This window comes from Ambystoma mexicanum, chromosome 1p, assembly GCF_040938575.1.
Source record: "Ambystoma mexicanum isolate Mex_15411 chromosome 1p, UKY_AmexF1_1, whole genome shotgun sequence".
Taxonomy (NCBI): domain Eukaryota; kingdom Metazoa; phylum Chordata; class Amphibia; order Caudata; family Ambystomatidae; genus Ambystoma; species Ambystoma mexicanum.
Window position 1 is genome coordinate 365,519,521 of NC_090921.1, and position 19,790 is coordinate 365,539,310.

At 47.0% G+C, this 19,790-nt stretch overlaps 1 protein-coding gene across 1 annotated transcript in view; it reads right to left on the reverse strand.

The window, feature by feature from the left end:
- Window positions 1-19,124, reverse strand: part of LOC138570270 (uncharacterized) — a 160,314-nt gene extending 141,190 nt beyond the window's left edge. Inside the window, exon 1 of the mRNA XM_069649038.1 lies at window positions 18,650-19,124. Coding sequence (XP_069505139.1) covers window positions 18,650-18,988 — 339 coding nt within the window. The 5' untranslated portion in view covers window positions 18,989-19,124. The remainder of the gene's footprint in view (window positions 1-18,649) is intronic.
- Between the last annotated feature and the right edge of the window lie 666 nt (window positions 19,125-19,790).

Sequence of the window (19,790 nt, forward strand, 5' to 3'; positions counted from 1 at the left end):
TACCCCCTGCACACATGTATGTAAAGTTGGGTCCATGTCGGAATTTGGAAAAGCAGTTAAAAAGTCAATTATGTACACTCTTTGAATGCAAGCTCCGAGAATGAGCAGATTTGGACATAGACATGGCTAAATTCAGCCACACCATGTATATGTAATTTTAAACAAATGTGTACCTGTGCAAATATGTTTTTAGGTCAGATATAGATTGTGTGTAAAGTTGACAGGGGTGGGTTCTCTGTATCATAAACAGACCTCATCCTGATGACACTTCATTTCATTCCCCCAATCAAGTAAGAAATGGAAGTTTGACCAATTAGAAGCTGAGAGAGAGGTAGGGTCAGTGATGCTAGAACACACCCACATTCTAAACACATAAAAGCAGACAGACAGGACAGATAGGAGATTCATTTTTCATCTGCCGCTGAAAGCTCTGCCGGAAAAATCCATACTTACCTCCATCAAACTCCAGAAAGCCAAACTAGAGACTTCAATCTATCCAGAGCAGAGAGACCCAAAGAACCGGTGCCTAGCAGAGACCAGACCCCGGTGAGCAGTTCCAGAGGCCAGGCGCTGTGAGCAGAACCCGGAAAGACCTGACCAGACTGAAGTCCGTGACCAAGTCGCTTTCCTGTTCAAAATCTCTTGTGAGTACTTAGCAAAACTCAGAACACATCTCTTAGTTTAAATTCATCTAATTCAATCTATTTAACCTAAGTAGAACTGCCTCCTAGCTGTCACCTGTCATTCTAGCTGCAAAAATTTGTCACTTGTCATTTTGAAAAAGTGTGCGTTTAAAATTTACAAAACCAAAAACGACCTTTACTAAATTACTCATATCTCCGCAACCGTTTGGGCTAGAGACTTGCAATAACTTTCATTTGGAAGCTGAGATCCCAGGCTTTTCTAGGACCCCAAAACGGTAGAGATAGTCCTTGCGGTTCCTTTGTAATAGCGCTCGGCGCATCCGCGAATTTTACCGCGATTTGCAATTTCTTCACATGTAAAAACTGCTGCTGTTTGCTTTCCATTGGCCAGAAATTCGTTTAACCTGCTAACTATCCCTGCATCATTGCTAGTGTGAGCCTGGACTAATATTAACTAGATACCACTCACCCTGAACCTCTATAAGGGAATTAAAAGCAAATTTAGCATATTTCTCATTCATTGCCAGCACATATCCAAGCATTGCCTGTGTTTTCAAAACTCCTATCTGTTTTCTGTAAGCTTGCTGGGATTGAACTGAATTACAGTTGATTGCATTTCTGAGGACTGTGTGTTTTCCTTCCATTTCCTTGTATTGCATAAAGAGGGGGGGAGGGAATAGCCCGAGAAAAGTGATTACATTGTCTGGTTGAATCATATTGCGTATTTTCTGTACTGCATTCATTGAATATTGCATCCACCTGAGCTACATAAAGCATCCTCTACCACATTATACTTTTGTTCCTATTTACCAGTGTGCTACCTTATCCATTTCAGGTCAACTCATTAGTCATTATAAAGAAGGGTGCTAGTGCCAGATTCTCCGTTGTTAATATTTACCATATCAGATTAAGTGTGATATTCAATTATTAATTTATTATAAAGTGTGATATATATATTTTAATTTATCAAATAAACCTTTTAAACTTGCAAAACAGAACTACTTCTTGGCTCAGTGGGGTCAGGGGGATTCCAAGAGAGGGGTGTTATACAAGGGTAGTCATCCAGGACGCATGAACTGGACCTAAAGATATATCAATAAGGGTTTTCATTCAGTATTCTAGACTAGGCGTTAACTTGGCTGTAGTGCTGAATTGAATCCTCTTACAAAGTGGGGGCTCGAGCCGAGACGTTGGGTTAGATTTACCATTTGTGCAGCTTAATACAGTGTGCTAACTGACGGGATACATATATCCGGTCGGATCACCACGCTGCATTACGCTGTGAAGCATTCCTCAAAAGGGACACTCCAAGAAAAGTTCTGTTCTGCAAAAATAAAATACAAACTTCTGTAAGTCAGGACAGAGACCAATCTCTAGAATGACGACCTTAGTAGACATGAAAATAGCCAGAGAGCACCTCTTGCATAAGCTATTTGTGAGAGGTGAATGGACCGAACAGGGCCAGGATGTGTGGTTGCAGGCCATCACACAACAGGTCACTGAAACAGGGTCAGATATATATAGAGATCAGGGTCCCTTACATGTGGCCCTGAGTGAACTATATATGGCTCCTAAAGCCAAAGAGGAACACAATAAGATCGCCAGGATAGCAGCATACCTGTACCTATATATGGGAGACATGCAGGATAGATGTGCTGAAAGCCAAAATCTGGCAAATAGGCAACAGATGGCATTACAGAAGGTCCAATCTGATCTGGACTCTTCTGAGCAGAGGCTGCAGAGGAGCCAGGAGTCAGAAAATGACAGCAGACTGTACATTACTAAAATAAAGGAGGATATGGATGTGCTGCAAAAGGAAAAGTCAGAACAGGATACCAGATTTCTGGCCCTACAGAAGGAGCACCAAGACAGTTTGGACTCCTTACTGCAGAGCCAGAAAAAGCTGGAGCAACAATTAGACTTTAACAGGGCATGCACGGAGCAGGTAGCCACCCTGCAAAGTCATCTAGATAGAGTGAAGGTAGAGAGCAACAAGCTGATCTTGAAAGACCTGGATACCCAGGCAGAGTTTGATGAGGAGCGCCAAAAAGCTGGTGCCCTTCAACGGCAAAGGGACGACCTGGCGGCACAAATGCAGGCTCTTAGTCAGGAAAGAGACGCCTTAGGCCAGGAAGTCTGCCATTTAAAAAGGAAAATGGAAGAAAATCACCTGGCCCACCAGGGGCTGGGTGACCTCCAAAAAGAAAACCAGAACTTGGTAGAGCACACCAGAAGGGTGGAGGATGCTCTAGCAAGAAAGGAGCAGGCCAATAGGGACACAGCTCAGGAGGTAACCCTCCTGCAGCAAAGACTGGCCCAGTTCTCCAGGACCAACCAGGAAGCACAGAGGGAAAATGAGGCCCTCTGTCAACACAATGATAGGCTCCAGCAACAGGTAGCGATGCAGGAGAAACTGATAGAGTCGAGTAAGGCCTTAACAGAGGAACTGAAAGCACAAATGCAGGCTCTTGCATTGCAACAGGGAGCAGGGGCGGATAGAGATGAGGTCCGCTGGGAAAGAGAGACTCCTGACCATAACCGCAGGAGCCCTAACACCAGGGGCCTTCATCTTCCCCAGTCCCTGGACTCTACCACCCCCGTGTCCCCTGGCGCACATGAGCACAGGGCCACAGGGATGGCAGATTACTATCCAGCTAAGAGTATGGGGCTCATAGGCCAGTACCATCCAGGAATGGAGGGGTGGGCATCCGGGTATGGGCACCCAAGTACAATACAGTTCAGTGGGGAACCCCAGGAGAGTAGGCCCATTAAGGGCATCCTGAAAACCTCTGCCCAGTTAGGTCAGTGGAGGGGGTACCCATCAAATCCTGACAGCAAGGAGGAATCTGAAGACTCCTCTGAACTGCGCAGGACACAGGAGACCAGGTCCCCACATTCTGCCAGCCATTCCCAGGCTCGCAGAATCCGGGAAAACCTGGAAGAACAGACGGGAACCTCTGGGAGCAGTGCCTCTGAGTCCGACGAAGAATGGACAAGGGTTACCCGAACCAAAAAGGCCAATAAGGCAAAAAGGGCCTTGCTCAAGGACCCCTTAAAGCAGATTAAGGCGATCAGGAGCGTCATCACGCCTTACCATAAGAACGCTAAGTATTCTGTTTGGGAGCACTTAGAGTTGTTTGAACAAATGATGGAGACTTTCCATTTGAAGGACAGCCAAAGCTGCATTCAATATGTAAAGTGGACCTTCTCCCCGGAATACTCCAGTTTCTTTGCGGGGCTGGAGGACCAAAATCATTTAAGATGGTCCACCTATAAGGCGGCCATCCTGAAACATTTTTCTGTTCACAGAAATCCTCAAGAGGCTCGCAAGGCAGCCTACAATTTGCAATGTGGGGAGGATCAGGCCCCACAAGAATTTGTGCAGGAGTTAAAGCGGGCTTTTGCACAGACCACAAGAAGGGTGCGCACGGATAGCCGTGAATTTATAAACACGTTTTTCCATGCCTTGCCCAAATATATCATGACCCAGCTCGTGAGGGATTTTCACGAGAAAAGATCTTTAGACTGGGTCATTGAACAGGCTACCCGCATCTATGAGGTGCAGAAGCCCATAGAAAATAAAAGCAATGCCCAGAAAAACCCCAAAGCCAACAGCACCCCTGCTGCTGCCAAGGTGGCAGAGGTAAAGGTCACCCCCGTTTTGGATTTGGAGATGGGGGGGCCTAAAAACCTACCTGCACCTAATAATGCTAGGCCCAGAAGGTCCTCGGGCCAGTCACAGACAGGGAGCCAGGGAGGCAGCCCCACAAATGGGGTCCCTCGCTCTCCTGACTATGTAAGTCCTCGCTACAAAGGTAACAGACCCATCCTGGGTTATGTGTGGACTCCTCCAGCCCAAGGGGGGGGATCCAGCCAAGCACCTAACCCAGGGAACTTCCCTCCAAACTTCCCACCGGAGGGCAGAAATTTACCAAACCCTGGGCAGAACTTTTTCCCCAGATATCCTCCCGACTTTCAGCCCCAAAACCATCCATCCTTCTTTCCTCAATTCCCTGAGCCCAGACCACTGAATCCGGGAGAGGGGAGGCCAAGGGTGGAGGGGTACCCAAATCTTCCCAACCCGGGGTATTACCAGAGGAGGGACAGCTACCCTTCCCGGGATCAGCCCAGGGGAGAAAACAGGGCCCCGTATCAGCCTGAGCGGGTTTCCCAGTTAGAGCGCCAGGTTCAAAACATGGCGCGGGATCTGGGTCACATACTGAGGGCTCAGCAGAACCCTCAGAGGGGCGTGCCGGCGCAGAACGCACCCAACTCTGGACCTGGTGCTCCAGAACAATGACGGGGGCAGCACCCCGATAAATCACCGGTTCCCAGGGAGGAGGCACAAAGGGAAGGGGGGTGTAAAGCCTTGGAGGAAGCTTCCTTCCTCACTTGTAAACAGCCCCTGGAAACCCAGGAACCGGAAACAAAATCTCTTGCCCCTGAAAGTCTGCCTCCTAAGGAGCAGAGGGGGGGTAGGAGAAACAAAAGACCCAAACAGACTCAGTTTGAGGAGGAGGTACAGATCTTCCAATTTGAGGGAGAGGGATCCTCAGAGGATCCTGGGAAAAGGATCTTCTCCTTCAGAGAGGGGGGAACTCCTCCCAAAGAAAAATGGGTCCCTAGGGATGCAAATCCAGACTGGGGAGATGTGGAGACTGAGCTACCGCCGCCCACCATCTCATCCCAGAACCAACAGCAAGAAAATCCCCTGGTTCAAACCCATCCTGGGGACTGCCTCCAAAAAGGGGGGGGCGGCCCAGAAACAGAGCCAGGGGAACCCACAATGGCTCTGATCTCCAGTTGCAAAATTTTTCTTTCAGATTCCCAAGACTCTCCACAGAATTCTGCCCAAATCTCTTCGCTAGCGATGTCCAAAACCAGAAAATTAGCCCACCAGTTGTCCAAAAATGTACATTATCTGTGCCCCCTTGAGGAGAAGGAGGGAAGATATTATGCACCGGTACAAGTACAGGGGCAGGGTACAATCTCGGCACTGGTGGACACTGGATCTCAAGCTACCCTTCTGTCCAGAAGGGCCTTTGACGAACTGAATGCAGGAAGGGGAGAGAATTACCAAATTCCTCTCACCTCTCTTCCTGGACAACTACAGAACTTTGACGGGAAGGAAATTCCCGTTGAGGGGACTGCAGACTTGGACATTAAAATTGGGCGACATAAGTTGAAACACCCGGTCATAGTGGTGACCCCAGAGGGCACCCCTTGTTTACTAGGGAATGACCTCCTGAGAAGGTTGTCACCCCTAATAGACTGCGTAAACAAGGTCCTCTGGACTCAGACTAGCCGACCCATAAAATTAAAACAGAGTGTCAACCATGTTAGTTTAAACGGCACATGCCACATGGTTGAACAAAAATCTGACCAAGTAGAATTTCACTTCCAGAACAACCAAATTCCAGACGTGACAGTAATAGCAGTAGGACAACAGACTGGTGATGGGGGGTCCTCTCTATTTCTGAAAATCAACCTTCCTTCCAGTCTAAGGTGGTATTCCACGCTGGAAGGAAACACTTTGAAATTCTATACCAATCCACAATCTGAAACTCCCACTCCTATAGTCCAGAAAGATGTGAAATCAGCTCAAAGCCTGGCTGATATTCAGCAAATTGGAGAGCAGTTGTTCATCCCTGTTCAGTTAAATGATGGGAAGGACTCTGTTCTCGCTCGAGTGTGTGTGAACAACGGTAAGAGCTTCATCAGCGAAGCCATGTTCCGCCAACTCCCAAAAGATCCAGCCATTCCCACCTTCAAACTGATAGACAAATGGGAAATGGACCTGGAAGCACCTGACTCCAAACATCTCCTGCCAAGCAGGTGTATGCTCAAAATCTCCATTGGCAACAAGAGCATAGTCCATAATTGTTGGGTCGTGCGAGACGTCACTGCCGCCTTTTACTTAGGCAGTGACATTCTCAATCGCTTTGCCATTAGTTTGGACCTAATAAACTTCAAAGCTTGGTCCCGATTAGCGGATAATCCCATGGGCTTTGATGATCCAGAAAAAGCATTTAGGTCAGCTCATTTGCTACCTTATGCAGTTGAAATTCAGGTTAAAGAGGAAGTCACCATCCCAGAAAGGACCCGACAATTCTCACTGGAAGTGAAAGTTAAAAGGGGACAATATTTGCAAAACCCTGATGCTTACATACATCTAAATGCTTCTCTCCAACTGCAAGGGTTAGGGGTAAACCCAACTCCATTAGTCAACATAGAACATGACACCATTCCAATAGAGGTGGATAACAGCGACTTAAAGAGTATTACTCTAGCCGCAGGCACCATTATTGGAATGGCGGTTGATGACCGACATTTTTCCATGGATTTAGGTAATGAACTATTAGGACCAATCCCCAAGGACTGTGTTGACAGTGACAGTGAGGACAATACAACACCAGACAGGATTTTCACCCGGCATGGGGGGAACTTCCTGGTGTACACTTCCTGCCCCTATGGTAAGGAAGATGTGACTTGTGACTTCAGGAGGGATGAGGTGATTTTCCAGGTACATGAGGGCTGCCTTTCCCACCTGAAGCCTCCGGTCCAAATCAGCACTCTGACCAGGGACTTCTCCACCCAGTTGGAGGAGGCCGCTGAGATAGCCAAACCAGAAGTCTTTCCAGGCTTCAGGCAGATGGTGGAAGAGAGAGTCAACCTAGCTGATGCCTGTGTGACTCTGGAACAAAGGCAAAAGTTGAAACAAGTTTTCTTGGATTTCCAAGATCTCTTTGCGGTAGACTCATATGACTGTGGTCGCACCGACATCCACACCACAACAATCCCCACGGACCCTGGCATGACTCCAGTGTTTGTGAAGCAATATCGCTTGCCTCTCGCATCAATGGAGTCCCTTACTGAAATAATTAAGAACCTTGAGTCCCGGGGAATAATCCGTCCAGTCCACAGCACCTTCAATAATCCGGTGCTGGGAATATTGAAGCCAAACGGCCAGTGGAGACTCTGCGCTGACCTCAGGGAGCTCAACAAACGGGTCCACACTTCCCGATGGCCTCTTCCCTACATTGACCAAGGGCTGGCCCAGATTCAGGGGTCACAGGTATTCACTGCAATAGACCTGACCAATGGATACTGGACCGTGCCTGTCAGTAGGGAGGACCAATACAAGCTGGCTTTTACCTTTGGGGGCCAGCAGTACACATGGACCCGGACTCCCTTCGGATACCTTAACTCCGGTAATGAGTTCAATATTTTCCTACATAAGGCCATGCCCGACCTGGGTACGAGGGGTAACCTGGCTTATGTAGATGATGTCCTCATCAAAAGTTCATCTGTGGAGGAACACATAGCAGAGATCCGTTATGTTCTGACACAGTTGAGGGCCGCCGGAGCAAAACTTTCCTTTCAGAAAGCACAGTGGTGTAGAACCCGTGTTAATTTCTTGGGGCATGAGATTACTCCTCAGGGTCTCTGTCCCCAGGAAAAGAAAGTGGAAGCACTTCAGAAACTGAAAGACCCCACAACTCTGCGGGAACTAAGGAGCCTCCTTGGACTGACTAATTACAGCAGAAAGTTCATTGAGGGCTACGCAGAGATCACCAGACCCCTGATTCATCTCCTGAAGGGGGGGGTCAAGTGGGAATGGGGTCCAGAACAAGCCGAGGCAGTAAAACAACTCAAAAGAAGCCTCTCACAAGCGCCTTGCCTAGCTTACCCTGTCAGAAACAAGGAGTTCTTCCTGGAGACGGGGTTCTCTAATACGTGCTTGACGGCAGTATTATATCAAAAGCATGACAAGGTCAATAAAGTAATCTCCTATGCGAGCAAAACTTTATCCTCTGTGGAGGAAAAATTCAACGATTGTGAGAAGGCACTCCTGGCAACGGTGTGGGCATTGAAGAATTACCGCCCGTTTATCCAGGGGGAACACATCATAGTGGAGACTCCACACCAGCCTCTGCAATATCTCCAAAGTGACAGAATCCGGGCCGGAAATGTGAGTAATTCCCGAATTACTTCCTGGATTCTGTCAATGCAAGGCTTTCCTGTGGAGGTCAGATATGGCCAAAACAAGAAGAGTCCCCTCGCGCAAGGTCTGGCTGACTTGCATGATTGTGCCAGAGAAAACTGTCTCGAGGACGAAAGTCTAAAAATAAAGGACAACATGGAGGCATACCTTAATTCCCCCCACAAAGTCTTTGAAGAAGACAAGTGTGAGGGAATGCCCACTGTGTATGTGGATGGATGCTCTTACCATGTCGACAACAACGGGGAGAAAGAACTGGTGGCCGGCGTAGGGAATGCATGGGTGAATGAGTCCCCAGAACCCTCCGCTGGATACAAAGTTGGCCCCCGAAGTAGTCAGGCGGCAGAATTGATGGCTGTGCATCAGGCCATCCTCACTGCTGTCCAGCATCAACTCCACGAACTGGTCATAATCACAGATTCGGATTATGTACGGAACGGGTTCGTGGAGCACCTGGTTAATTGGAAAACCAGAGGCATGTTATGTGCTAACAACAAACCCTTGAAACATGGGAAGTTGATCCAAAACATTGATGATCTGGTCACCTCGAATGAGATGACCATCTATTGGAAAAAGATCAAGGGTCATTCCAAAGTAGAGGGACCAGACAAAACTGGAAATGACTTAGCTGATCAGCTGGCCAAAACCGGGGCCATCCAAGGGGATCTAATTGAGATTGAGTCCCTATTGGGGGAAATCCAGGTCACTGCTATCACTAGATCCCAGACCAATGCTCACAACGACCTTTCAATTGCACAATGGAGCAAGGAGACCCCTGATGCTGATTTGATTACTGCTCAGAAGGGGGATCCAATTATTGGTAAATTTTACCAGCACCTGGAGGACCCTGAGAACTTTCCCCTGACGGATACCGATTACATTGGGAAAGAGGACCTAAGAGTGTTGATGAAATGTCCCAAAATGTTCCGGATCCAAGACGGTTTGTTGGTAAGGAAATCCAAAGCTGGCCACGATCAGTGGGTGGTTCCTACCTCATTCCGAAGCCTGATGTTAAGTCACGCCCATGATGCGGCCACTGCCGGTCATAGGGGGTTTCACACAACATTGGAAATCCTAAGAGAGGTTGCATACTGGCCACACATGGGGCAGGACCTCGACCAGTACCTGAAGGGTTGCCTTGTGTGTGCACAATTTCAGCCATCATCCCTCACACACCGGGCGCCTTTACAAAAGAGGGGAATGACACTGCCATGGTCAGATTTACAAATTGACTTTGTAGGCCCTGTGATTCGCTCGGCTAGGGGGAATAAGTACATGTTGACCGTGACATGCTTGTTTACCAAGTGGGTGGAATGTCTCCCAGCCCCAAACTGCAAGGCAGAAACTGCAGCTGCCTTGATGATTAACCACATCTTTTCCCGTTTTGGTCTACCTCAAAGGATTGAGTCAGACAGAGGTAGCCACTTCACCAGTGAAGTAATGACAAAGATGTGGGAGATACTGGGGGTCAAGAGAAAGCTGCATATTGCTTACCGGCCAGCTTCTTCTGGGGCAGTAGAGAGATATAACCGGACAATTGTGAGCATATTAAAGAAGTTTGTGGCAGATTCTGGGCCAAGTTGGGATATCCGATTACCTCTGGTCCTAATGGCTATCAGATCTACCCCTTCATCTGCAACCAAAATGTCACCATTTGAGTTGATGACTGGGCGCAAGATGGTGCTTCCTCAGCATTTGCTCTACAGGACCCAAGAGCAGACACTGATAAATGCCTCCACTACTCATGAGTATGTAGAGAATTTAAGGAAACACCTCCAACATGCTTTTGCTTATGCTCAGCGGAATCTAGAAAGATCGACTGATAGCATGAAGACCCATTATGACCTGAAAACTTCCAGGAAGGAATATCAGGTGGGAGACCGGGTCTATCTATACAACTTCCAAAGGAACCAGGCCAAGCAGCGCAAATTTTTGCCTACATGGAAGGGACCCTTTGAGATCGTCGATAAGATCTCCCCTGTGGCCTACAAGATCCGCATCCCCAAAGGCGGTTCGGCAGAGGGGGAAGACAAGTGGGTCCACATAAACCAGTTGAAATGTTGCCATCCCAGGCACACTCTGCAACAACTGGAGGAATCCTCTGGAATCCTAGCAGGCACTGTCTCAGACTAATTCAGTTCCAACCATAAAACATACCACATCTAGTCTCTAAAATATTGTGATTTGCATGAAACTGTCTCTTAGTTATACTGTTTTTTTTTTTCTCAAAATAAGAATGTAATGTTTCGTTATGATAAAATGCATATGCTGCCCCACTACCTCAACAGTGGTGGAAAAACGTCTATGAGTAGATATTGCCGCTTTTGCTTTATCATCCTAGGAGAGATGAAACCATGAAGGATGACCAAGAAGAACGATCCGGAGACCGGGAGCAGAGACGCAACGGGCCCGGGGTACCGCCCAATCTTCCCATCAGGACCGGCGAGGAGAACCGATCGATCAGTACCGGATGGAGAAGAAAGCGCTGAACTGTGTCATCTACAGAAGAGGAAGAAGATTATGCGGACAGACCGGTGCATGGGTCAAAACCCTTGTGCACGCGACTCCCCATCGACTCAAATTCAAAGTGCAGTCGCGTGGGGGGGACTTGTTGGGTGTCCTGACCCACGTTTAAGCTACCCTGCTACAACATTTGGTGCTGTGGGCTTAGAAAATTCAAGATGGCAGAAAACCCACATGTGCGCTGAAATCCAGGAAAGCTGCGCAGTTTGTGCGCCCACCAAAATGGTTGCCTCACTTGCCACCCACCAGTGCGAGAATGAAAGGCCGGGTTGCCATGAGGGAAATGGGTTGCCAAAGGAAAAACAGTAGCGCCGGTTAGCTTCAAAGCGCTTTAAAACCACCATTGGACTACCCGCACAGTAGTCTGAAACCATTGGGAATGGCAATGCTGATTGCCAAATGCAACCTAGAATTGTGGGGAATTCATTTCTTAAATCCCAAAAATGGGTGCAGTACCAGTACTCACCACTATCCAAAAGCCGGCGTTTTAAAACCACTCTGTGTGTTTTTCTGAAGGCAAGCAAAATGCCTATTTCTAACAGTGCAACATGTGCAAAATATTTACTGAACACCAGCAGACATTGGCAGAATGGAGTTTTGTGTGCCTACAAAATCTGGGAAATGAAGAGCCCAAAAACAATGCTTATAACAAAAATGCTATGGAGTCAGCAGCTTAAGCCTAACTACAACTGGATTTAAAACCACCAAAATCGAAAATGTTAAATTAAATGAGTGACCTATGTTTGGTGTCACATGCCTTTGTAACTGTTGAAATGTCATAGTTTTGCGCTTAGAATCAGCATTCTAGCTGCATGTGTAAAATTACAAGTTATTTTAAAAGCAACAAAAAGTTAGCTGAAGGTCTGGCTTAAGGAACTTGATTTTGCCTAGCAACTACCCATCAGCAGTGAAACTTGAGTCACCACTGTGTTCCCAGGCCAACCTTCCTTTTGCTGCCCAGGCTAAGGATATGCCATCTATCTGATAATTGAATTTCCTGTGCTCTGCCAGAGAGTGAACAAAGCCCTCTCCACTCAGGCAAAGGTTTTTTATTACAGACGTCGTAAAAAGTGGCTTCCTCCTGGAGAAGCTGGGAGGAGCACTGCCTGTGAGAAGCAAGCTGGTTTGGCAGAAACTGGAAAGACTGGTTTCTGTACCATGTGACCTGAAAAGACACACCCCTGCAGCAAGGATATGGTTTTATAAAAAGGGGGATAATTCATAGAGCGGACATGTGAAAATTTTATAAATGATACCATAATTCTTGTGATTTTTCTGCCCACAGTTTAAGACGTGGTAGGAACCGGTGGTATGTTCAGGGGGGTTTTAGCGGAAAAGTGGATATTACTCTAAATGTGTGCATGTTAAAAATCTGAAACTTCATCAGTTAATGTCCCTACCCCCTGCACACATGTATGTAAAGTTGGGTCCATGTCGGAATTTGGAAAAGCAGTTAAAAAGTCAATTATGTACACTCTTTGAATGCAAGCTCCGAGAATGAGCAGATTTGGACATAGACATGGCTAAATTCAGCCACACCATGTATATGTAATTTTAAACAAATGTGTACCTGTGCAAATATGTTTTTAGGTCAGATATAGATTGTGTGTAAAGTTGACAGGGGTGGGTTCTCTGTATCATAAACAGACCTCATCCTGATGACACTTCATTTCATTCCCCCAATCAAGTAAGAAATGGAAGTTTGACCAATTAGAAGCTGAGAGAGAGGTAGGGTCAGTGATGCTAGAACACACCCACATTCTAAACACATAAAAGCAGACAGACAGGACAGATAGGAGATTCATTTTTCATCTGCCGCTGAAAGCTCTGCCGGAAAAATCCATACTTACCTCCATCAAACTCCAGAAAGCCAAACTAGAGACTTCAATCTATCCAGAGCAGAGAGACCCAAAGAACCGGTGCCTAGCAGAGACCAGACCCCGGTGAGCAGTTCCAGAGGCCAGGCGCTGTGAGCAGAACCCGGAAAGACCTGACCAGACTGAAGTCCGTGACCAAGTCGCTTTCCTGTTCAAAATCTCTTGTGAGTACTTAGCAAAACTCAGAACACATCTCTTAGTTTAAATTCATCTAATTCAATCTATTTAACCTAAGTAGAACTGCCTCCTAGCTGTCACCTGTCATTCTAGCTGCAAAAATTTGTCACTTGTCATTTTGAAAAAGTGTGCGTTTAAAATTTACAAAACCAAAAACGACCTTTACTAAATTACTCATATCTCCGCAACCGTTTGGGCTAGAGACTTGCAATAACTTTCATTTGGAAGCTGAGATCCCAGGCTTTTCTAGGACCCCAAAACGGTAGAGATAGTCCTTGCGGTTCCTTTGTAATAGCGCTCGGCGCATCCGCGAATTTTACCGCGATTTGCAATTTCTTCACATGTAAAAACTGCTGCTGTTTGCTTTCCATTGGCCAGAAATTCGTTTAACCTGCTAACTATCCCTGCATCATTGCTAGTGTGAGCCTGGACTAATATTAACTAGATACCACTCACCCTGAACCTCTATAAGGGAATTAAAAGCAAATTTAGCATATTTCTCATTCATTGCCAGCACATATCCAAGCATTGCCTGTGTTTTCAAAACTCCTATCTGTTTTCTGTAAGCTTGCTGGGATTGAACTGAATTACAGTTGATTGCATTTCTGAGGACTGTGTGTTTTCCTTCCATTTCCTTGTATTGCATAAAGAGGGGGGGAGGGAATAGCCCGAGAAAAGTGATTACATTGTCTGGTTGAATCATATTGCGTATTTTCTGTACTGCATTCATTGAATATTGCATCCACCTGAGCTACATAAAGCATCCTCTACCACATTATACTTTTGTTCCTATTTACCAGTGTGCTACCTTATCCATTTCAGGTCAACTCATTAGTCATTATAAAGAAGGGTGCTAGTGCCAGATTCTCCGTTGTTAATATTTACCATATCAGATTAAGTGTGATATTCAATTATTAATTTATTATAAAGTGTGATATATATATTTTAATTTATCAAATAAACCTTTTAAACTTGCAAAACAGAACTACTTCTTGGCTCAGTGGGGTCAGGGGGATTCCAAGAGAGGGGTGTTATACAAGGGTAGTCATCCAGGACGCATGAACTGGACCTAAAGATATATCAATAAGGGTTTTCATTCAGTATTCTAGACTAGGCGTTAACTTGGCTGTAGTGCTGAATTGAATCCTCTTACATTACTAATGTAAAACAATTCACTGTTAGCACCTGCGTTCAAACGCATACATTTGTAGGCAATTCAAATTGTGATGAGGTTACTAGTTGCATAACAAAGCCAACTAGAGGTCCCAAGTAGGGTGTCACAGTTTTTTCCAGTACCCTATATATACATTGCCACAATATTGAAAGAATCCTATTTACTTACAGAGTTCTCTATGGAGTCACTAAAGAGGGAATATGATTCTTTCAATAATGTGTTAATAATGTACTTGCATGCCAATGGACTGTTTAGAAGGGTGGGGTCGGGGGGGACAAGTGACAGCTCATTCTCACCGCAGTCATTAAGTGGGACCTCGGAACATTGACTAGAACAGTCTCATTAGGATGTGCTAAGAAGTTAGATGCCCACCACACAACTAAGTTTGCCCCTCCCCCACAGTCTCTGAAGTTAGCGCCTCTCCCAACATTTGAAGGGACCCCCCCGAAATGTTATCCTAGGTGCACCCTTGTCTCTGGGTCCAGTTTCTCTTTCTTTGTGGCGTCTCTCATATATATGTGCGCTCTCGTTTTGTGCCCATAACCCTGTGCCCCTGTTTCTCTCTTGCTCGCTCTCCCTTCTGCCACACCTCTGTGCCCTGGCTCTTTGTGTGCCCCTGTTCTAGCTGTCCTATCGCAGTATCCCGTATTCTTCTGTTTGTGCAATCCCTTGTGTCCTGCTTTCTCTATATATAGCCTGTCTCTGCCCCCTTTCTACCTTTTCTCTCTGTTTCCCTTTCAGTCTATTTATCAGCCCCACCCCGTGTCTTCTCTCCACGTGTCTCTCTTTCTTTCTCTCTGCCCATATCTCCTGTCATGCCCCATCACACTATGTGAACCTATATCACACACTGTCCAGTGCTTGTGTCACTTGTGATTTCTTGCCTGATCTGTCTGTGCCTGCTCCATATTTCTGTGTGCATCACATCTTGTACACACCATGCAGGGCTGGTGCTACCACTAGGCAAGGTTAGGCGCTTGCCTATAATGTGACAATGTTAGAGCAGAAAATGCATGATTCTTTGTATAATATTTATTATAATTTATTCTCTCTCTCTCTCTGGAGGTGTGTGGAACTCTTAGCTAAACTGTCGGCAGCAACAGCAGGCAACACAGCATGGCCTGCTGAGCAGGCGCCATAAGGTTCAGGTCGGACTCAGGACTCGGGTGTGGGGCGCTGTGCCATGTGCAGAGCCTCAGGCAGCACCTGAGCATTAGCACCGCACATGCCACTGCCCTCATGACTGAGGCTTGTTTGTGTGAACATTCATTCTTCGACTTCTGGACGCGTGGACCGTCTTCTGGTGACTGGACCGTCCATGGTGGACGACCATGCTGCACAATAGCTGGAGCCTTGTGTATCACGACAGGAGTACTGCGGAATGCCTTCAAGATTGGAAATGTTCACGGTGCTGCAATTGGGAATTTTCTGAAATGTCCAGGAGATGGGACGCGTTACAGGTATCATGGGCTGTCTATGATGTCCAGGCAACTTGACACATTTTATACGTTTTATGACTTGCCGTATAGGGTTTCGGTAGCATGAGGAGGATTATACGGGTAGGTACCATATCAGGGCCACATGGCGGTATTTACCACTAATAATTGGCACATACAAAGTCCTCGAACAGCATGGCACTGCAGTACTAAGCATATGACAATTAAGTTATGGAAGGTTGTAATATGCAGGTTTGTAAAGCACCACTTCCCCTGGCAGGCGGCTGTAGGGCCAGAAGGCATGTGGCATGCGCTCCTCTATATAGTCTGTGATGGGGTGACGACTGAAACGGACTCCGATAGGTCTTGGAGAGCGGGGAGGATTTTGAAGGGATTGTGCTCACTTACCAACTTGCTGAGTAAACAGCTCTCTGCGGCCAGGGGAGTGGTCAGGGCTCTTTAAGCACTGCGTGTTTATTTAACCTTGACTTGAAGTCAAGTCCGCCTCACATGGACCTACACAGAGCCGGCCCGATGCCTGAGGCATGGGCAGGGGCCCTCAGACACGTCTGCCCCTACTAGAACAAGTCACAACATTATTTTAAAGTGGGGTTATGCTGCTTCCTTGGATGATTCACGCTTTTCTGTTTGTCCGAGTGAAGCTAGGCTGTCACCCCACAAACCCCTGGGATGCTCTTAAGACAAATATACCACCTCCCAGCAGCCCATTAAAAGCTCCAGGACCCATAATTACGGCTTATCACTTTCTTTAATATAGCAGAGCTTTTGAAGTGTGAGCAATTTATAAGTGAATTGATGGCCCATTTAAGGTGCTATTGATTTGGACAAGATCTTCTTCACGTTTCCGTGTTAAGAAATGCAAATGATAAAAGCCCACTCAAACCACCTGTTTTCTGCCTAAAGCTACGCCCTCCTCCCGGCCACTTAAAATATAGCATACAAAGCAGTTTTAAATTAACTACATTATTTTCAGATGTTCATATTTAACACACCAAAAGCATTTATTTTTGGTAGAATGTAATATTTTCATCACGCCATATAAAAAGCCTGTATTTGTCAAACTTTTAAACACAAACAAACAGGTAACCTTTTCACACATTACGTCTAGTAACCCGGTCTGGAAAAAATGCTGGTAAGTATGGTTCCAACATTTTTTGCAGACTTGGCTACTCGGAGTCTGTTGGTAGAGGCAGTGAACAACCGGCAGGTCTGATCTGCCTGTAGTTCAGGCCTCTACAGGCAGAAAAATCACTGAAGCACCGGCACCATTAGCAACAGTGCCGGTGCTTCAGTGTTGCCATTCGGAGTCCAATGGAACTCCATGGGAATAGGAACTTACCGATTCCCCACCGCCCGGCATATCCTGGCAGGAACGGTAAGCCGAGATTGCCGGTAGTCCGCCAGTAGCACTGAGGCCCTAAGTCTTGAAAGTACATTTTCAAAACTCAAAAGCCATTTTTTGCCTTCTGTCAAAAAATGCATTCTGGCATTTGCAGTCCCCCACAATGGTACGCTTTTTGCCTAAGATGTTTCTATAAGGATTCATATATTTTTGTGAATACTTTACTATAGTTTGTGTACTTTTTAAGCCATCCTTATAAAACAGAATACTATTCAGAGTCAAACATGGGACGAAGGGAAACAAGTCATTTATATATGCCCACGATGTGGAAAGAGGTTGCAATTCTGGAGAGGTGGTTTTCCCTCATTGTGGACATGTGTTGCTTTTCAGGGAACAAGCAGAGGATATATGTGGGTGGGCAGTTGGGCACACTTTTTTCAGAGAGCGGATGCTGCCCAGCTCGTTTGATTATGAGGCTGGCAAACTTGCTGAATTGTTTGGCTACAAGGATTTCACCCTAGTTGTCATGTTCCAAGTGAAGACATTACCCACAAGACCGCATAAAAGTTTCATCCAAACACATATCTTACATTGGGATTTTGATTTCACTGGAATATTTGACTATGGATTTTGAGGTTAAAGATGGGCACGTTTAATACTTTGCCAGTGTACATATTGGAAAAACACAGAGGCTTTAATTTGACTTCTGAAACCTAACACTGAGTGGACGGGAGGGTGAGGAAAGTGCAATGGGATCCATCCACAGCAGAAGACTTGTGCAACGTGTTGATTTATTTTTACATTTGTAAAGCGCCAAAGCCCAAGGGCATTGTGGCGCTGTTACGGGACGGGACCAGTTACCCACAGGGTGGCTTAACATGAAAGAGGAGGGGGGAGTCATTACAGGAGGTTTTAGGTGGAGATAATGGGTTGCAGCAATCGGTAACAAAATTGGTTGTGAAGGGTTAGGACCGGGAGTTTGGGGCGCCAATGTGACACTTTGCCTCGGGTGGCAAAATTCCTTGCAATGGCCGTGACCCCCATGGATAAAAAAGATCTGGGTCCTGTTTCAAAGCGCCTGTCATAAGCACTTGCTGCTCTAATTCGTGTAAGAGGTGGCGTTGTCGGGGGTGCAACAACATGGACTGGCCGCCCCAACTCGCAGCCTTGAAGCGAGTGAGGTGACCCGACTTCGGGCACTCACCTTACTTGCTTCTCACGTTCACAGACAGCGGAGGGGTGGTGATATAATGAAAGGCTGAACCTCCTGCGCAGGATTTTCTGCAGGTGTCCCTCAGCCCCCATTACTTGCCCTCAGAAGTAGGCGACCCTCTTAGCCAACTTCACGAGGAGCGTGAGAGGAGCACGAGGACGGTTGGTTTAGCGTGGTGAGGGCTCGGCGGACGACTCTCGGGGTACAGTTTCGGGCTTGTTGGGGGCGGTAAAGACTTACCGTCTCATTACGGGCCACGGCCAGGTCCCACGCGCTAGCTTGCAGCTGGTGGCGCAGTTTTGCCAGCTCCTCTTTCGCCTGCTGCGGGTCCACCGCATCGTCGCTGCCCACTCCCTGCATCACGGTGGAGGGGCAGTTTAGGCTCTGGTGGACACAGAAAGCCAGCACCATGAGGACGATGAGAGTGACGGCGCTAGCGATGACGGCTAGAGACACTTTGGCGTGGGAGTCCATTTTGCGGAGCTGAAGTTTGACGCCGACTGGGAGAAGAGGCAGTGATGGGCAGCGTCCCAGGCGTCGGGCGAGCAGGGTCAACGTCCGCAGTATTACCCTTCTCATGCGCCCACACCCGTCAACCTCTCTGAGTGAACGTGGTCCTCATGAAAAGACACAATTCCCCCGGAAAGTCCCGGGAAGTCACATGTTCACGAAAACAAAAAACGACAAATAGAAAAAGAGATAAGGAAATCTGCACCGTTGTCTGTTCGTCATGCTGGGCAGCTGAGGAGGAGGATTCTTAGGGGAGGAGCCGGTAAATATCTCCCCAACAATGAATGCCGATATTACAGCACTGAGTCGCTCATACAGCTCTGCCAGTGCACCTCAATACCAACCTGCTGCTAAGTCTGATATTCCTTACTAAGGTTATTGTAACGCTAAAAATGCACAGTAGCCCCGACCTGCAGCACCTCTGCTGTTGCACTGCTGTGATGCGCTCCCATCTCTGGTAGTGCACGGTCTGCACCACCCCCTGCTTTTCAAGTGCACAGCCCAAAACACTGCTGCGCCAGTGTACCTCAATTCTAGCCAGGTAGCAGCACCCTGTTCTACTCCAATACCAGGAAGCACACACACACAGCCTTGACACATTATTATTAATATTAATCGGGTATTTATTGAGCTGACCTCTACCACTTCTTTGCGATTACTGACAGCTGCGGCAATGAGCCACTGCCCTGTGCTCTGTTACTCTCTGCACCGAGAACCACACGCAGCTCTAACAAAACACCTCAACCCACTACCTCTAAGTCAGGTGACCAGACGTCCTGGCTTTGCCAGGACAGTCCCGGAAACTGGCCTTCTCTTGCCCTTTCCTCCGCCCCTGTTATTTATTTAACCGCCCTGTCCCAGTTTTGGGGAG